Source organism: Thalassophryne amazonica, chromosome 16 (genome assembly GCF_902500255.1).
Source record: "Thalassophryne amazonica chromosome 16, fThaAma1.1, whole genome shotgun sequence".
In the NCBI taxonomy this organism is placed as follows: Eukaryota; Metazoa; Chordata; class Actinopteri; order Batrachoidiformes; family Batrachoididae; genus Thalassophryne; species Thalassophryne amazonica.
Window position 1 is genome coordinate 21403425 of NC_047118.1, and position 15267 is coordinate 21418691.

Below are 15267 nucleotides of genomic sequence, written 5' to 3' on the forward strand. Positions count from 1 at the left end.
AGCACTTTGGCTATTGGAAATGATTTCATTACATAGTTTGTCCGACTGAGAGCAATAATGTCAAGCATGGCTGAGACCCCCATCGCCCCTTGGTTACATTAAATACAAGAAAGAGGCAAGGAGACCAGTTGAAATTCATTCTCATTCAGAATGCGTGTTGTTCAGACAAGTGCCACCAGCTAGGCAGGGCCGAAATAGATGAGAAGTTTATTTTATGCCAGTGATGCGACAATGCGATGCAACTGCCAATCCGAGTGAAGGGACCATTATGTGTGCTGGTTATGTTTACTGTTATTTATAATAAAGTTTGTGTTTAAACTGTTAAACATAAAGCCTTAATTTCATTTCTTTGTCAGGTTTTTGATAAAGAAATGTTAGGAATCATTGGCATTTTTAATGTGTGTATATATCAGCAGATATATCTGTTTCATCAATTATTTAGTTATTTATCTATTTTAAATCCGTAATATCCAACCCAGTCTCACAGATTGTCATGATTCAGCAGCACGAAATATACATTAATTTATTGGTTCGTCATATTGTCACGAAAAGTGCAAAATGTTTGTCATGGGAGCACAAATTCATTCTAATTCATTCCGTGATGGCTGCACATAATTAAAAGTGCAGTGGGGGTGGGGGGTAGGGGAAGGAGTAGGATTAGGTTATGATTAAGGTGAGGGTTGGGGGTAGGAGTAGGGTTAGTAATAGTTAAAAAAAAAAAAACCCATCATGAAAATTTTAATCATTTCGTGACGGGAGGACGAAAAAACAATGTGAGACTGGGTTGATGATATCGGTGATGGTCATCAAAAAAATCTGCATTGGTCAGGCTCTGTTTATTTTATACATGTTTCTGGATTACATACATAAACAGACCTGTTGATGTCTTGAGATTGACCAGTTTGTTCACAGATTTCTCGTGACTTACTTGTGTAATGTCGTTTATAACCATGTATGAAGTAGGCAATTGGAATTTATTTTAAAATGCATATTTGCGCATTTACTATAAATTGTTATCTTACTAGGGGGCAGCATGGCTTACTGGTTAGCATGGTCCTGGGATCACTTCCCACCTGGTTCTTTCTGTGTATAATTTGCATGTTCTCCCCATGTTTCCATGCAGGGGCGGATCCGCCCCTTTCATGCACCAAAAATATAAATAAATTTTAATGGAAAAAAAAAAAAAAAAAAAATGGACATGGCAGCGTGAGTACTGTGTCTGACCACATTTGTACCAGACCATGATTCAGCAAGGTGTAGCAATGAGCCACAGATATTTCAAATGTTCTCTGTTACTTGTCAACACAAGGTCATAGTATCACATTCAAGATTGCACAGTATAAGTTAAAATTAATTTAAAACCAGGTTATGAAGTATGTTTTCTCTGTGGTTGTATTTTGTGCTGAAATATGCACCAAAATGCAAGAAATGGCACCTAAAAACTTTTAATTTTCTCAGGGACATGAGAAGCACAAAGGGAGGTTGCACCAGACTCACTCAGAAATCAACCCCCCCCCCCCCCTTTTTTTTTTTTACACAAAATCCTGGATCTGCCCCTGGCCTAGGATTCCTCAGGGTGCTCCGGCTTCCTCCAATTTCCAAAGACATGCAGATAGGTGAATTGGTGACTCTAAACTCACCACGAGTGAGAGTGTGAATGCGTTTGTCTCTATGTGGCCATATGCGATAGAATGGTGGCCTGTCCAGAATACACCTCTTCTCTCACACAGTGACCACTGGGATAGGCCCCAGCTCCTCATTGACCCTTAACTAGAATAAGGTGGTAAAGAAAATGAATGAATGAATCTTGGTGTGTATCGTCATCGTCCCCCCAAGTACAAACTTCTGCAGCCGCCAGTGAAAATGTGCCTCCATGCAAATAGGAAAAAACCATTGCAAATCATCTTAAATGAATGCAACATAAGGGTCGCTGCAGACTGGTGCTGTGCGCATGATGCTATGATGGACATTTTTACAAAACGTGTGCATAATTTGAGGTCAGTATATCTTACGATGTTGCGCAGGCGTTTTTTTAATTATTATTTTTTTATTTTACTTGAAATTAGATGGGTTGATTGGTGATTTTTTTTTTTCTTTTTTCTTTTTCTAGAATGAAAAGTCCTGGCAACACGATATTCCCTGACGGCTTGTTACAGATTGGCAGTCGGTGCGTCCGTGCGGAGCGCAGACGGGGAGGATGCTGATGTGCACAACCAGTTGCTCTCCGGCTGCAAAAGTGGAGCCTGCTCACACGCACAGACGGATCATCAACATCCTCGACCTGTTGCCTCAGTGAGAAGAAAAGTAGAGCCGCACTGGGACCGGTGCCAAAACCTAGCAAAACCAAAAAAAAAAAAGAAGAAAGAAGTTAATTTTTCGAGGACGAGGTGTATCCATGCATTTGTTATTAATCTGCGTTTTGAACACCAAAGGGAAGAAGAGGTTTGGTTTTGTGGGGGTTCACCTCCACGGCGTGGACGTGGGCTTTGCGGTGATCTCTGTCTCTGGGCTCTGAGGAGGAACACCATGGTCGACCTGGAGAAGGAGGTGCTCCCACTGCCTCCTCGGTACCGGTTCCGAGACCTGTTGCTCGGGGACTGGCAGGCAGACGACAGGTAAGAGGACGAGAACCAGCCGAGGCTGCAAAGTTGACTCGGGGAAGATGCGCTGTTTACGCATGGCGCACCGAATCCGTTGTGCATCTGTGCGCCACGAGGGCACAGTATGTTTCGCTTGTGACTGAAAGCTGCAACAGGTTTGTGCGCGCAGGTGCACTTAAACCAATTCAAATACTCAGCACGCCGACTGGATATGCATTTAGACTAATAAACCATTTTAATCATGCATAAATCGCCCAGACGTCGTACATAAAACACGAATAAGCCCCGTAGTGGCGCGAAATTGAGCAAGGTGGACCTCCAGCATCTACTCCCAATGCCATTATTCCAGAAACCATCTGGAATAATTTCCTGTGCAGGAAATTTCAATTGGTTGCCCTCTCTAACAGGCAATTAACCTTTTCTTACGCTCCCTGCATGACATTCGATGCTCTTTTTGCGCATCGGATGTGAAATACACAACCCAACTGCTTAATTTGGCCGTTTCATTTTGCTGTCTAATGGAAAACCTTAACCTCCATTTCACGCGTGGTAAGTCTTGTTGCTAGGAGTAACTGAGGACCAAACACTTGCTTCTGGAGTTGAGTGGGTGTTTGGAATCAGATAATTGTGGAAATGTGCTATTGAAAGCCCAGGAGAGGTGATGCAGGTCAAGATGGGCCAGTGAGACTCTGCTGTCAGATTGTATGTGTGACATGTCCCTGCTGCTCTAAATCTGATTTGTGTACATGTTGTGTGTTTATATTTCACATAGAGGAAAGTTTGTACTTTTTCAGTTGGGGTAGAAAATTGCCTTCTCCCTCTTCTTGTCCTTTTCCAGTCGCTGGTGTCCTTGTGTAATGTGGCCCGTTGCTTAAGAGTTCATGTTTCTGAGCCGGAGAGCAGTGTGATCTCATCTGATTAAGAGGTTTAGTGCCATCAGGATGTGCTGCTCCCCCCGAAATGTAACAACGCCATTCACAAGCCATTTCGCATGAAATATTATTTATGTAATGTTTGACATACACTTGGAGCCATATCTTCAAACCACTGGAAAGCAGTGCACAGGGCACAAGCGCATAACCAATACAGTTGTCATTTTCATCCCCTGTGCCCACTTCATTGAAGTAGCAAGTGTATTTGGGCATCCATGGGTATGCTAGCCTAAAAAATGAGGTGTGGTTGGTTGCAATACCCATGCGCTGGTCACATGACTGCACCATACACCAGTAAACATTCATTCATTCATTCATTTTCTGCTGCTTATTTAGGTCTAGGTCAAGATGGCAGCAGACTTAGCAGCTCAACCCACATTTCCCCTTCATAAACCAAGTCCTTCAAGTCTTCCTGAGAGATCCAGAGGTGTTATCTAGTAGAGGTGGGCGGATTGATCCTAATATTGATAATATCGATACCAACGCTGGTATTGATATTGAATGATCCTCGTGTAAAAAGATCTATACGCAAGCTATTTTCTCTACCGCACGCACTGACTGCTGCGCACGCAGAGCCATCACAGTCTACTCTCTGTCTGTAAGCGCAGCGCTGCGCTGTGTCACACAACACGGATCAGCACACCCTCCCCCCTCTGGTCTTTTGTTGTTGCGCCGTCACATGGCTCAGTGGCGCCAGCCAACAGCCATGCAGGTAGGCTCAGTCTGGCCCGCCCACTCAGTGCTCTCCTTGAGTCAGCCCTCTACCTCAGGAGATTTTGTTTTAAGTTGTGTTGAGTGAGTTTTTTAACAAAAATGTTGATTGTGATAATACAGTATTTTGATGTCACGTACAATGTTTGGCAAAATTCTATCCTAGGTCTTTTGGATCCTTTGGATCTATGAAGCTTAAATATGAAAAAGTATCAGTATCGGTATCAATATCGGTGATACTGGGCCTGTATTTATTTGGTATCGGATCAATACCAAAATTCCAGGTATCGCCCACCTCTATCATCTAGCCAGTTGGGAAACATAATCCCTCTCATCCAGGTCTCACGGATTTTTTTGTTTTTGTTTTTGTGCATCCATCATGAAAGGCGCCCGCTTTTCTTGACACTTTTTTTTTTTTTATTTTGCCATTTGTAATGTTCCCCTCCTCCTAACTCTAACCATAACCATAGCATAAGTGTCTAACCCTCCCAAAAAGTTAACCATAACAGTCTCAGACCCCCCCCCCCCCCCCCACCGTTCACTCCATATTTCTTGCCCCTGTCATGAAAAGAATTCATCCCCCCGTTTCAAAAAACACCCCATTTTCATACCCCATCACAAACTCATAGATTAATATACTTTTTGTAACCCAGTCCCATGAAGTGCCAAGAAACTGGGTTGTCCCTCCAACATGTTCTGGGTCTTTGGGCCCCATCCCAGTTGGATGTGTCTGGAAGACCTTACTGGGGAGATGACCAGGTGGCATCCTCACCAGATACAGTACCTTAACCACCTTAGCTGGATAGTTGAAATTCTCACCTTGTCCTGGAGTGTACACCAGGACACCCTACGGAGGAATCTCATTTCCACAGATTATATCCACAACTGTGTTGTTTTGGTCCCTGTGCAAAGCTCATGACCATAGATGATAAGAGTGTAAATTGACTGGTACGGAGAGCCTCACCTTCCAGATCAGCTCTTTCTTTGCCATGACAGTCCAGTACAGTGTCCGCAGGACTTCAGACACCGCTCCAGTCTGCCTGTCAATCACGCATTCTGTCTTACCCCCACACATGAAGAAGACCACAGGATAGCCATTGTTTGGAGAAACATAAGGATGAGGTGTTGTACGAAGCATTTAAATGCTTCGTCTCAGTGAGTTGAGGCGGATGACCGCTGATCGCGTTCATGCGCTGGCGCTTTATGCTCAGAATCACTTCATCACCAGAAATCATTTCCTCACTTCTGTGCATGCCGTTTACAAGTCCAAATCAGAAAAAAATAGAATGAAAATTTAAAACTAGACCACTGCACTTATAGAGTTCAAAACTCCACCAACACTAGTTTCCAATTCTGCAAAATTTTACCTTGGAAAAAAATTTCAAGGTCAGAGTACTGTTAGAAGTGTATTTTCAAGATAAATTAGATGTGATTAAATGTCAGGAGGGGTCTGTATTTAGATAAGGCACTTGAATCAAAGTTTTTGTGTGGTGTTGGCAGGTTTTGTTTTTTTTTTTGGGGGGGGGGGGTCAACTTTTTCAGTTTCTGAATTCTTTTTCAAATATTTTTTCACAGAATAGTGGTTATCTCTGCTATGCACAATTTGTCATTGCTTTTTGGCACTTTGTTTCCAACTGATAACTGGAAGATAGACAGGCATAAAATTGGAACCTCCATCCAATTTGGGGGGTGTAGGTAAATCCATAACAGAAAAAATGAGAGTGACTGAGACACTTTTGATTGAGATATAATGCAAAATGTACACCAAATGGGCTTTTCAATGTGAAATTCAAAGGTCCACAAAATCCGCAATCCTGATCACATCAATCGCTGCTGATGCTCCAAAATGACTCATGCAGAGTGAAGGCAGGTGGACCGATCTGTAGGGGGGAACGTTCGGTCGACGACACTGGATCAAACTTTGTCATGTCATGCAATAGTGAGTGTCAATTTGCACCTCATGTTCAAATGTGAGAGTTCTTGGGGCATGTTTGATTAGGATATAATGTAAAATATACATTAAATAGGGTTTTCTATGTTAAATTTAAATGGCTGCAAAATATGTAATCTGGATCAGATCCAGATCAAACTTTGTCAGTCGATAAAGGATCCCATCGTACATAAGGCTCTCAAATGTGAAAGTAATTTAATCTTTTTTGACAGTTATGACTTTTGAAAATTCCTTCAATGATAAAGCGAGGGATTTTTCCAAGATTTTTCCTGACTTTAACCTTTGACCTATGACCATGAAAATTGAATCAGTTCTGGCCAACAAGATATGAATCTTCAGTCAAATGAATAAATAAATAAATAATTTATAAAGATATATGAAAAACTGTAGGCTCTAGGCTGTTCACAAACAAACACACGGGGCGAACACAACCTCCTCCAGCTTCGTTGGCAGAGGTTTAAAAAAAGAAAAATAATAATTGACTTCTATTTCATTGAGGACAGTATGAACACAAGATATTTCATGTAGTCATCTTCATTTCTTTTGTTAATTGATATTCATTCAAGGCATCATAGTAAGTAAGTCCTTTTGCCTGTTCCCTTGTTTTCACCCGGGGTCACCACAGCAGGTCTGCATGTTGATTTGGCACAAGTTTTACACCGGGTGCCCTTCCTGATGCAACTCCACATTACATGGAGACATGTGGCAGGGGTGGGGTTTAAACCAGGAACCTTCTACACTGAAACCAAGGCATCATATTTTTTAAATATGATACATTTAAGCCATCATATTTAAAAAAGGTTTGAAAGGGTCAATTTAGGTCTAGTAATGAAGTAAAAAAAAAAAAAAAAATTATTATTAAATTATTAATTATTTTAAACAGGTGATTTCAACAGGTGATTGTAATCATGATTGAATACAAATTATACAAATGATCCATAAAAGGATGAGCATTTGATTAGCAAAGATGGTTCAAAGGATGTCCAGTTTGTCAACAAATGCATGAGAAAGTTATTAAAATGTATTGAAACAATGTTCCTCAAAGAAAGATCAGAAGGGATTTGCATATACAGTATGTCCCTCTACAGAGCATAATATCATGAACTATTTCAAGGAATCTGGAGGAATTTCACTGTTTAAAGAGCAAGTGCACAAGCCTAAGATCCCTCAGATGGTATTGAATCAAGATCAATCAATCAATCAATCATCTATAGCTGATATAACCACATGGGCAAGAGATTAGTTTGGGAAATCTTCATTAAGCACTACAATACAGAGTTACATTTAAAAATGCCACTTAGAACTTGTGCCAAAAAGAATCCTTAGGTTAACTTTGTCCAGAAGCAACTTCAACTTCTCTGCACTCTAAGGCATCTGGGACGGACCATCACACAGCGGAAACATAATCCATATTCCAGATCATTTTTGGAAGAAATGGATAATGTGTGCTCTGGGGAAAAGACAAAAAGGACCATCCAGTCTTACCAGCAACAAGCCCAAAAGCCAGGGTCTGTCATTCTAGAAGGGTTGTGTCAGTACCATTGGCAAAGATAATTTACACTTTTGTGATGGCAGCACCAGTACAGAAAAGTTCACTGAGATTTCACAGCCACATATGCTGCTTTCAAGATAACATCTTTTCTAGGGATGTCCAGGCATTTTTCAACCAGCCAATGCAAAATCACATTCTACACACAATACAAAAGCAAGCCTGTGAAAGAAGAGTATATGAGTACTGGATGTGCCTGCCTGCAGTCCTGTCCTGTCCCCAACACAGAATGTGTGTGTGGAAAATTTTGAAACTAAAGATACCTTAAGATATGTTTGCAGGAAAATGAGGCAAAAAAAAAATCACACTTCATTGACTGGTATCCTCAATGCCAACATCATGCTGTAAAGTGGCAATCGTATACGACGGCTGAGACCAAATTTACTAAATTATAAATAACCTTTTAATGATATGAGGTAGAAACTTACTTTTTGTTTTTTTTTGCTGAAAAGTTAACTCCGCGGACTTTCGAGCCACCATCCACCATCTTTGTACTCCTCATAGAAGCTGTGTGATGATGTGAGCAATGTGAGTGTCCAATCGGAATTGGTTCACCATCACAGGGGCCGCTCCTCAAGCTGAATGAGCCTCGAAGTGTGAATGTTGCTTTCAGAGCAGGAGAGAACAAACACACAGTCAACTTCATAGTAAAAGTTTGTGACGTGACCTTTGTGTAATAGCAGACAGAAATTGCTTTGAGATGAAGACAAACAAAACGCATAGACCATTTTGTATATATTGTTCAAAATGTGCATTTGTGTTTATTGTTTGAACCTTTTTGTTGTAGTCTTTCACACAAGAGCCCAAATTACTTTTATAAAGTGTCAAAACAGTTGTTTATTATAGTATGCTGTGTGTTTTGAATAAATGTGTGTGGGAAATTATTTTCCGCTTTACTTTTTCCTTTCTTATTTCTGATTGTAAACCTTTATTACACTTATAAAACACAGCATATATATTTTGAAAGTACAGGTTGTCCTGGAAAAAAAAGAGACATAAAACTTGATTGTGGGATGCAGGGAGAGCTGTTAATAGCAATAATCAAACCTTTATGCCAGGTGAATGAACAGTCCAAAAAATGCCCTCAGACCCCAGAGGGTTAACCACTGATTCTGAAACATGACGGTAGATGCGTGAAACGACGTGGAATAAGTCTCTTTGCCAAAGGGTATTCCATGTGACGTCAGTGACCCTATGACCTTGGCGGAGGTTTGCGTTCTCTGAGTGCAGTTTATTAAGTAATGAATTTATTTATTTATTTGCATTTTACATATCATCCTAACTTCTGATTTGGGGTTGTAAATAGCAATGCACGTGCACCTGGAATACTTAAATAGAATGACAAATGACTGTGATCTGTTTATTTAATCTTACACCCAAAATATGTCAATGACTAATTAAGTGAAATATAACACTTCTGCGCCTGCGCCCTACTTTGTGCTCGGATTACACTCCATGGTAAATAACAAAATGGACATGCCCCAAGTGAACTGGTGTTGTGCAATTTAGACCCTGGGCCATAGATCATCATGATAGAAGGTTTTAGTCTTGTGCAAGGAGGACATCAGGGAGTAACGGTGCAGTTTGTCCTCTTTAAGAACACAGCCTGAGTCTACAGATGGATGCAGAATTGAAATGGGGTAGATTAAAGGGAAATACAACAGTATATTTGTGCAGAAAACCATGAAAAGCATTTATTGATCTCTGTGGCGGTAGGAAAAGTGGTGGCCTCAAGGGCAGAGAAGTAGCCTTATGACCAGAAGTTCAAAGGTTAAATTCCCTGATCAGACCGAAAAATGTGGACATCGAAGGTGAAAGAGTGTCTTACGCTCAATTCCATGATTTCCATCACTAAGGTGCCTTTGAGCAATGTCTATTGAATGTCTCCCATGGTAGTATTGTGTGAGGAGGGTGGCATCACTGTAAAGTGGTTTGAGCGGTTTATGGAAAAGTACTACTCAGTCCATTTGGGCAGGGGTGGTAGTTAAGTGGTTAGTGCGCTTGGTTGCAGTGTGGAAGGCTCCCAGTTCAAACCCTGCCCCCTGCCACATTTCTCCATGTAATGTGGAGTTGTGTCAGGAAGGGCATCCGGCCTAAAAATGTGCCAAATAAACATGCAGATCTTCATCGGATCTGCTGTGGCAACCCTGAGTGAAAAAACAAGGGAACAGCCAAAGGGGCTTACTTTTTTACTGTGCAGTCTATTTGCCAGGTTGGAAATCACATAGCAAGGGTGTTTGTGATATATTTGTCTTATGATACGTAGCAGTGCTGCGTGCATTTCACATTTATTTATATGGATCCAATTCACATGTTTTGTCAATAGGCTCATCATTCAACACCCTCTGTCCCTGGAATTCTTCACATAATGAGGAGAGCTCTGTTGGCAGACAAGTACCATCACAGTTACGGACAAACATAATATAAATAACAAAAATACAACGTAAAATGTGATTTAAAAGTACAGGGTCTTTTCAAAGTAGACCAGCTTTAGATGTCAACCAGGAAGCTGGACCTCAGTAAGAAGCGGTCAGAGATGCCCATCTCCTTAAGATGAAGACGCCATTCTGAGTTGGCACCCCTAGTAGCCTTAAAGTTCACTTTTTTAGCATATATTGAAACATTTTTCCACAATAAAACCTCCGAGTCCTCTACTGACCTTTGATAATTGTGTCTTATGAGGAAAAAAAACCATTTTTCCACAAATTTCTTAAAGAAAAAAACACATGGGTATCAATGGGACACCTGCAGTAGAGGAATAAATTACTATATGTACCCACACTGTCATTAATAACACCTTGCATTTTATGATTAGGTACAACACAGTACTGTTAATAGATCCAAAATCATTTTTTTTCTTCTGTTGTTGCTTTTGTTTTTTTGTTTTTGTTTTTTTCTCATTTAAAATGAAAAAAAAAAAACCTGAAAAAAGTGTGCACACCCAAAGCTTTAAACTCTAGGAGTCTCGGTGCTGGATCAAGTGGAAAATGGAAAAATGGAAAAACTAGGCCCGCAATTGTTCTCCCAAATTTATAGCTACCACATGTAACGTTTCGAGATGAGGAAGGTCTGGTGCTGTATTATGTGTTATCATATTCTCCTTTTATCCATCTTTTGGGGTTAGTCCTTCCAGATGTCTGCTGTTTGCTTGTATGATCGTGACTCCACTTCAGCAACTTCTAATTTTGCTAAATATTGATGTTTTGCATCGTTTCCTAGGCTATCAATCTAACTGGAGTATGCTGAACTGAGTTTGTTAGATTATCAAAATCTACTTGCATGCGCTGTGCCTGGCTGAAGACAAATACTGTTGTATTACTTACAGCTGCCCTTGGGCCCGGGCAGGATTCAGTGAGAGCATTTTGCTGCAACTGTTGTTAATGGGAACTGATGCTAACATATACAAATTAAATCATACTAAAATTTCACTCACTAGATATACTGCAGCACAGACATCTTAGAGGGTGTGTTAGTGCAATTAGTTGCAAATAAACCATATAATTTCAGAGATTTTATTCAGAAAAGACAGAACACAGCACCTAGAGGACTCCACTATAGCAGGGGCCCTTCAACTGGCACATCTGTCACTCAGAGTGACCATTTCCCTAATTATTCACAGTGTTATGGCTTAAAATGGATAAAATGGGATAAACAGATGACGTATATAAAAATTTACCCCCGCCATACAGTTGTCATGAACTTTGAAACAAACTATGGACACTTAAAATTTTGTTCTTTTTGTTGTTGTTGTTATTGTTTATCTTTTTGTTTTTTGTACCAAGCTGTAAACATGTTTATTAGTGCTGTAAAGTTGGAGACATGAACATGGGCTGCTACGGGATGTGACTCACTTTTAGTGCCAGCCTCAAGTGGCCATGCAAAGAATTGCAGGTTTTGACACTTTCGTGTTGGCTACATTTTTCAGCACTGGAGGTTGTTGGGGTTGAGGTTTTTTTTTTCTTTTGCTTCTGCTGTTAAAATGTCAACTCCTTGCCTGAGTTCTGAGCTTGTTTCTCCAAAAAAAAAGAAGGTAGAAATTCTGTCCTTTCTGCCTCAGACATCTGCAAATGTTCTTGCCTTAAAGCACCACCAGCTCTTTATTTTTGCTTCTACATTGTTGTCTTCTTGCCTTCTCCTTGCATGTGTGCAACAAATTTGTTGTCGATGGTAAGGATGGAGAAGCGTTTGAGAAAATGTGCATGGTTATGATGTCAGTTTCATTGTCCGGCAAGCGTTAGCTGCTGGAAAATGGAATGATTAGAAAGAAAGCCACAGCCGTGATTGATCGTGAGAAAAAGCTTAATTATAGCCAATATTACAGCTTTGTCACTGCGGTCCATTATGGGAGAAGCTCTTACAGTGCTGGTGACAATTATTGGCACCTATTGAATTTTTAAAAAGAGTTTAAAATAGATTCAGAAGTAAATGCATTTCATATTATATATATATATATATATATATATATATATATATATATAGAATCCTTAAAATCCCTTCACAAACAGGATCGGTGACAAGGGGCAGCCCTGACAGAGTCCAACGCGCACCGGGAACAGGTCCAAGAATGCGGACACAGCTCCTACTTTGGTCATATAGAGACCAGGGCCCGTATTTACCTAGCATCTCAGAGTCCTCTCAGACCCTAAAGATTCCTAGCAAGGATTCTTAACCTACGAGTGATTCAGGAAGTGTCTGAGAGCAACTCTGAGCAAGGAAGAGACAGAAACTCTTCTCTTTGTGAGGAGGCGGGGTTGACCCCATTGCTAGGTATGATGCACTCTTCTAAGAGCTGTGATTGGTTGTCACATAAAGGGAAAGAGAAAAAAAAAACAAATGCGCTCCTAGTTATGAATGGATAGTAAAATTAACCGATCAAATAACCTGAACTGTATTAAAAAATGTCGTGATGATGAAACTCAGCAAAATTAAATTAAATGTTTGCACGTGCCTCATTGACATGCTGTTTATTATATTGATTAGCTTATTGTTATGTTTACTCTCCGTGCTGGTAGTTGTGCACAAGGGATGAGTGTGGGAGGCGCTGGTACGTGCTGCAATCCAAAGCGAGAGCAGAGATTGCAGCACACAAGCAAAGTTCTTCTCAAACAGGTGAGTTTAGGCTGTGGCCGCTGACATCGCTTACTTTGATATTAATAACTGTATGAATGTTATAGAAATTACAGGCAATCTACATTTTTCCCATAGCCAGGTATTGCAATGTTGTGATGACCTTCAATCTCAGGCGTTATTGCACTATAGTGCTGGATGGGAAAAGTAAGCTCATTCCTAATGAGCTCAACCACAAACATTATCCCTGCACCATCAAGCCGGAAGTGTGTTACTGAATCACTGCCATTTGACATACAGAGAATATTTCTCCTTCCTTTCTGTCTTTCTGCCATCTTGTCTGTTTAAGACACTCTTAGGCTTCTTAAAAGTCCTCCTCCCTCCTCTTAACAGTTTGGCACCTTAGGAGCTCTCTTAAGGCCTAAGATGCTTTTGTGAATAACTTTCATCTTACCATGGGAAACTTCTAAGAAATGTCTAAGAACTAAAGGAACTCTAAGATTTTTCCTAGAATGACATCACTAAGAGCTACTTTTAGCCTTTTTGGGGTGCTTTGTGAACATGAGCCCAGATCCTATACTCCCACAGCGCCGCCTACAGGACACTTCAATGGACCTGGTCGTACACCAATTCTATCATTCATTCAGAAATACAAATAGTATGGTACTATATGACCTGGACCCAGATAAGTGGCAAAAAGAATGGAATGAAAGGATGAATGAATGAATATATTCAGCAATCCATACCTGGATGGAATACAAACTCAAACCTCCCCCCAAAAAGTCAGGTAATTTGGAACATTTTTTGTTTGTTTGTTTTTCAGGAGAGGGTTTAGATCTCAATAAGGGTGTGAAAGATGTTATTTTTGTCTGAAATGTTCATGTTGTAACATATTTTCAGTTCAGTTCATTTATATAGCCCCATATTACAACATAAGTTGCTCTGAGTCAGTTCACAAGGGTAAAATCTAAACTTACCTACTCCCCTGAGCAAGCATGTACACATTTTTTGGATGAAACGTCCTGTCCTAGTCCGAACCATCTAGGGCAGGGGTGGCCAAGTTCGATCCTCGAGAGCCACATTCCTGACACTCTTAGTTGTCTCCCTGCTCCAACACACCTGAATCCAATGAAAGGCTCATTAAAAGTCTGCTAATGAGTCTTTCATTGGATTCAGGTGTGTTGGAGCAGGGAGACAACTAAGAGTGTCAGGAATGTGGCTCTCGAGGACCGAACTTGGCCACCCCTGATCTAGGGCTAAAACATCCAACACTCATAACTAAAGGGTTTGAGTCATTAGAGATTAGATAGAACTTTTTGATCCCTTGGGAAGACTCCCTCAGGGAAATTGAGGTTCCAGCAGCATTGTATAGCAGCACACAGGGTAAGAAGCACACAGAGTATAAAAAGTGAAAGTAAAAAAGAAAAACAGTTTGCAAATATAAATACACAATATGAATACCAGACATACTGATCAATACTGGTTTACTGGCTACTACTGTTCCTCTCATTCCCAACCTCTGTCTTCCTGTTACTCCTCCTCCCTCTGAGTGAAGAGTTGTACAGCATGGTTGTGTCAACACGAACATTGTCACCCATCAAAATGTACAGTGGACAAGTTGAACTGACCTTATGAACACACGTGTCGCGTGTGCAAGAACAACATGGTTACTGAGCCATGTCGTGTGTTTGCTCACAGTTTTTTTAAGGTACTGTATGCTGTGTCCACACATCATTCTCATCCATTCAGCACCTCCACTTCAAGCTTCTTAGTTCTGATACAAACTGTGCTTTTCCATCTTTCCAGACCTCTTGTGTAATTCTGCAGTACATCTGAGCTGTAACCACTGAAAAGCTCTCAGGTGAAACAATTTTCAGTGCAGATATCTAGAATTGATTTAATAATGAATTTCACAAGAAGGAATCTTCCAGCTGATTGCACTGTTGATTGATTCTCTGCTGTCTCCTTTTCTTGCTTTTCCCAGTGTTTGGATCTTTATTCATTTTGTTTTAACATGCAAACTGTGGTTTGGGGGTTTAAAAAAAAAGAAAAAATAAAACTTTTTCACCATGTTCACTGTGGATCCTAACTTTGCCAAATGGGAACTAACTTTAATATTATTATTATTATTTTCTCTCAATGTCGACTCATCTTCAGAGTAATTCTGAACAGGAGTTTGCTGCCCAAGGTTTAGATAATTAATGGTTGTAGGTATTTCACAATCAGTTTTAAATCACAGAATAGATGCAAATGAGGGGGCGGAAACATATGAAATGCAATTACGGGTAATGAACCTGACTGAAGTTTAACAATGATGAAAATTCACCTCATTGTGAAAACTATCAAAGCTCAAGTTATCAAACTTTTTTCAATCAGCACAAAACATTTAATGTGCAGATTATCAAATTATTCATAAATGTGTTGTTTATCTGGCATGTACACATCGTATTTTGAACC

At 40.3% G+C, this 15267-nt stretch overlaps 1 protein-coding gene across 3 annotated transcripts in view; it reads left to right on the plus strand.

The window, feature by feature from the left end:
- Positions 1-2159: 2159 nt before the first annotated feature.
- Positions 2160-15267, plus strand: part of LOC117527701 (potassium channel subfamily T member 2) — a 166170-nt gene continuing 153062 nt past the window's right edge. For all 3 annotated transcript variants that reach the window (XM_034190159.1, XM_034190160.1, XM_034190161.1), the window contains exon 1: positions 2160-2615. In XM_034190159.1, the coding sequence (XP_034046050.1) occupies positions 2527-2615 (89 nt within the window). In that variant the 5' untranslated portion in view covers positions 2160-2526. The remainder of the gene's footprint in view (positions 2616-15267) is intronic.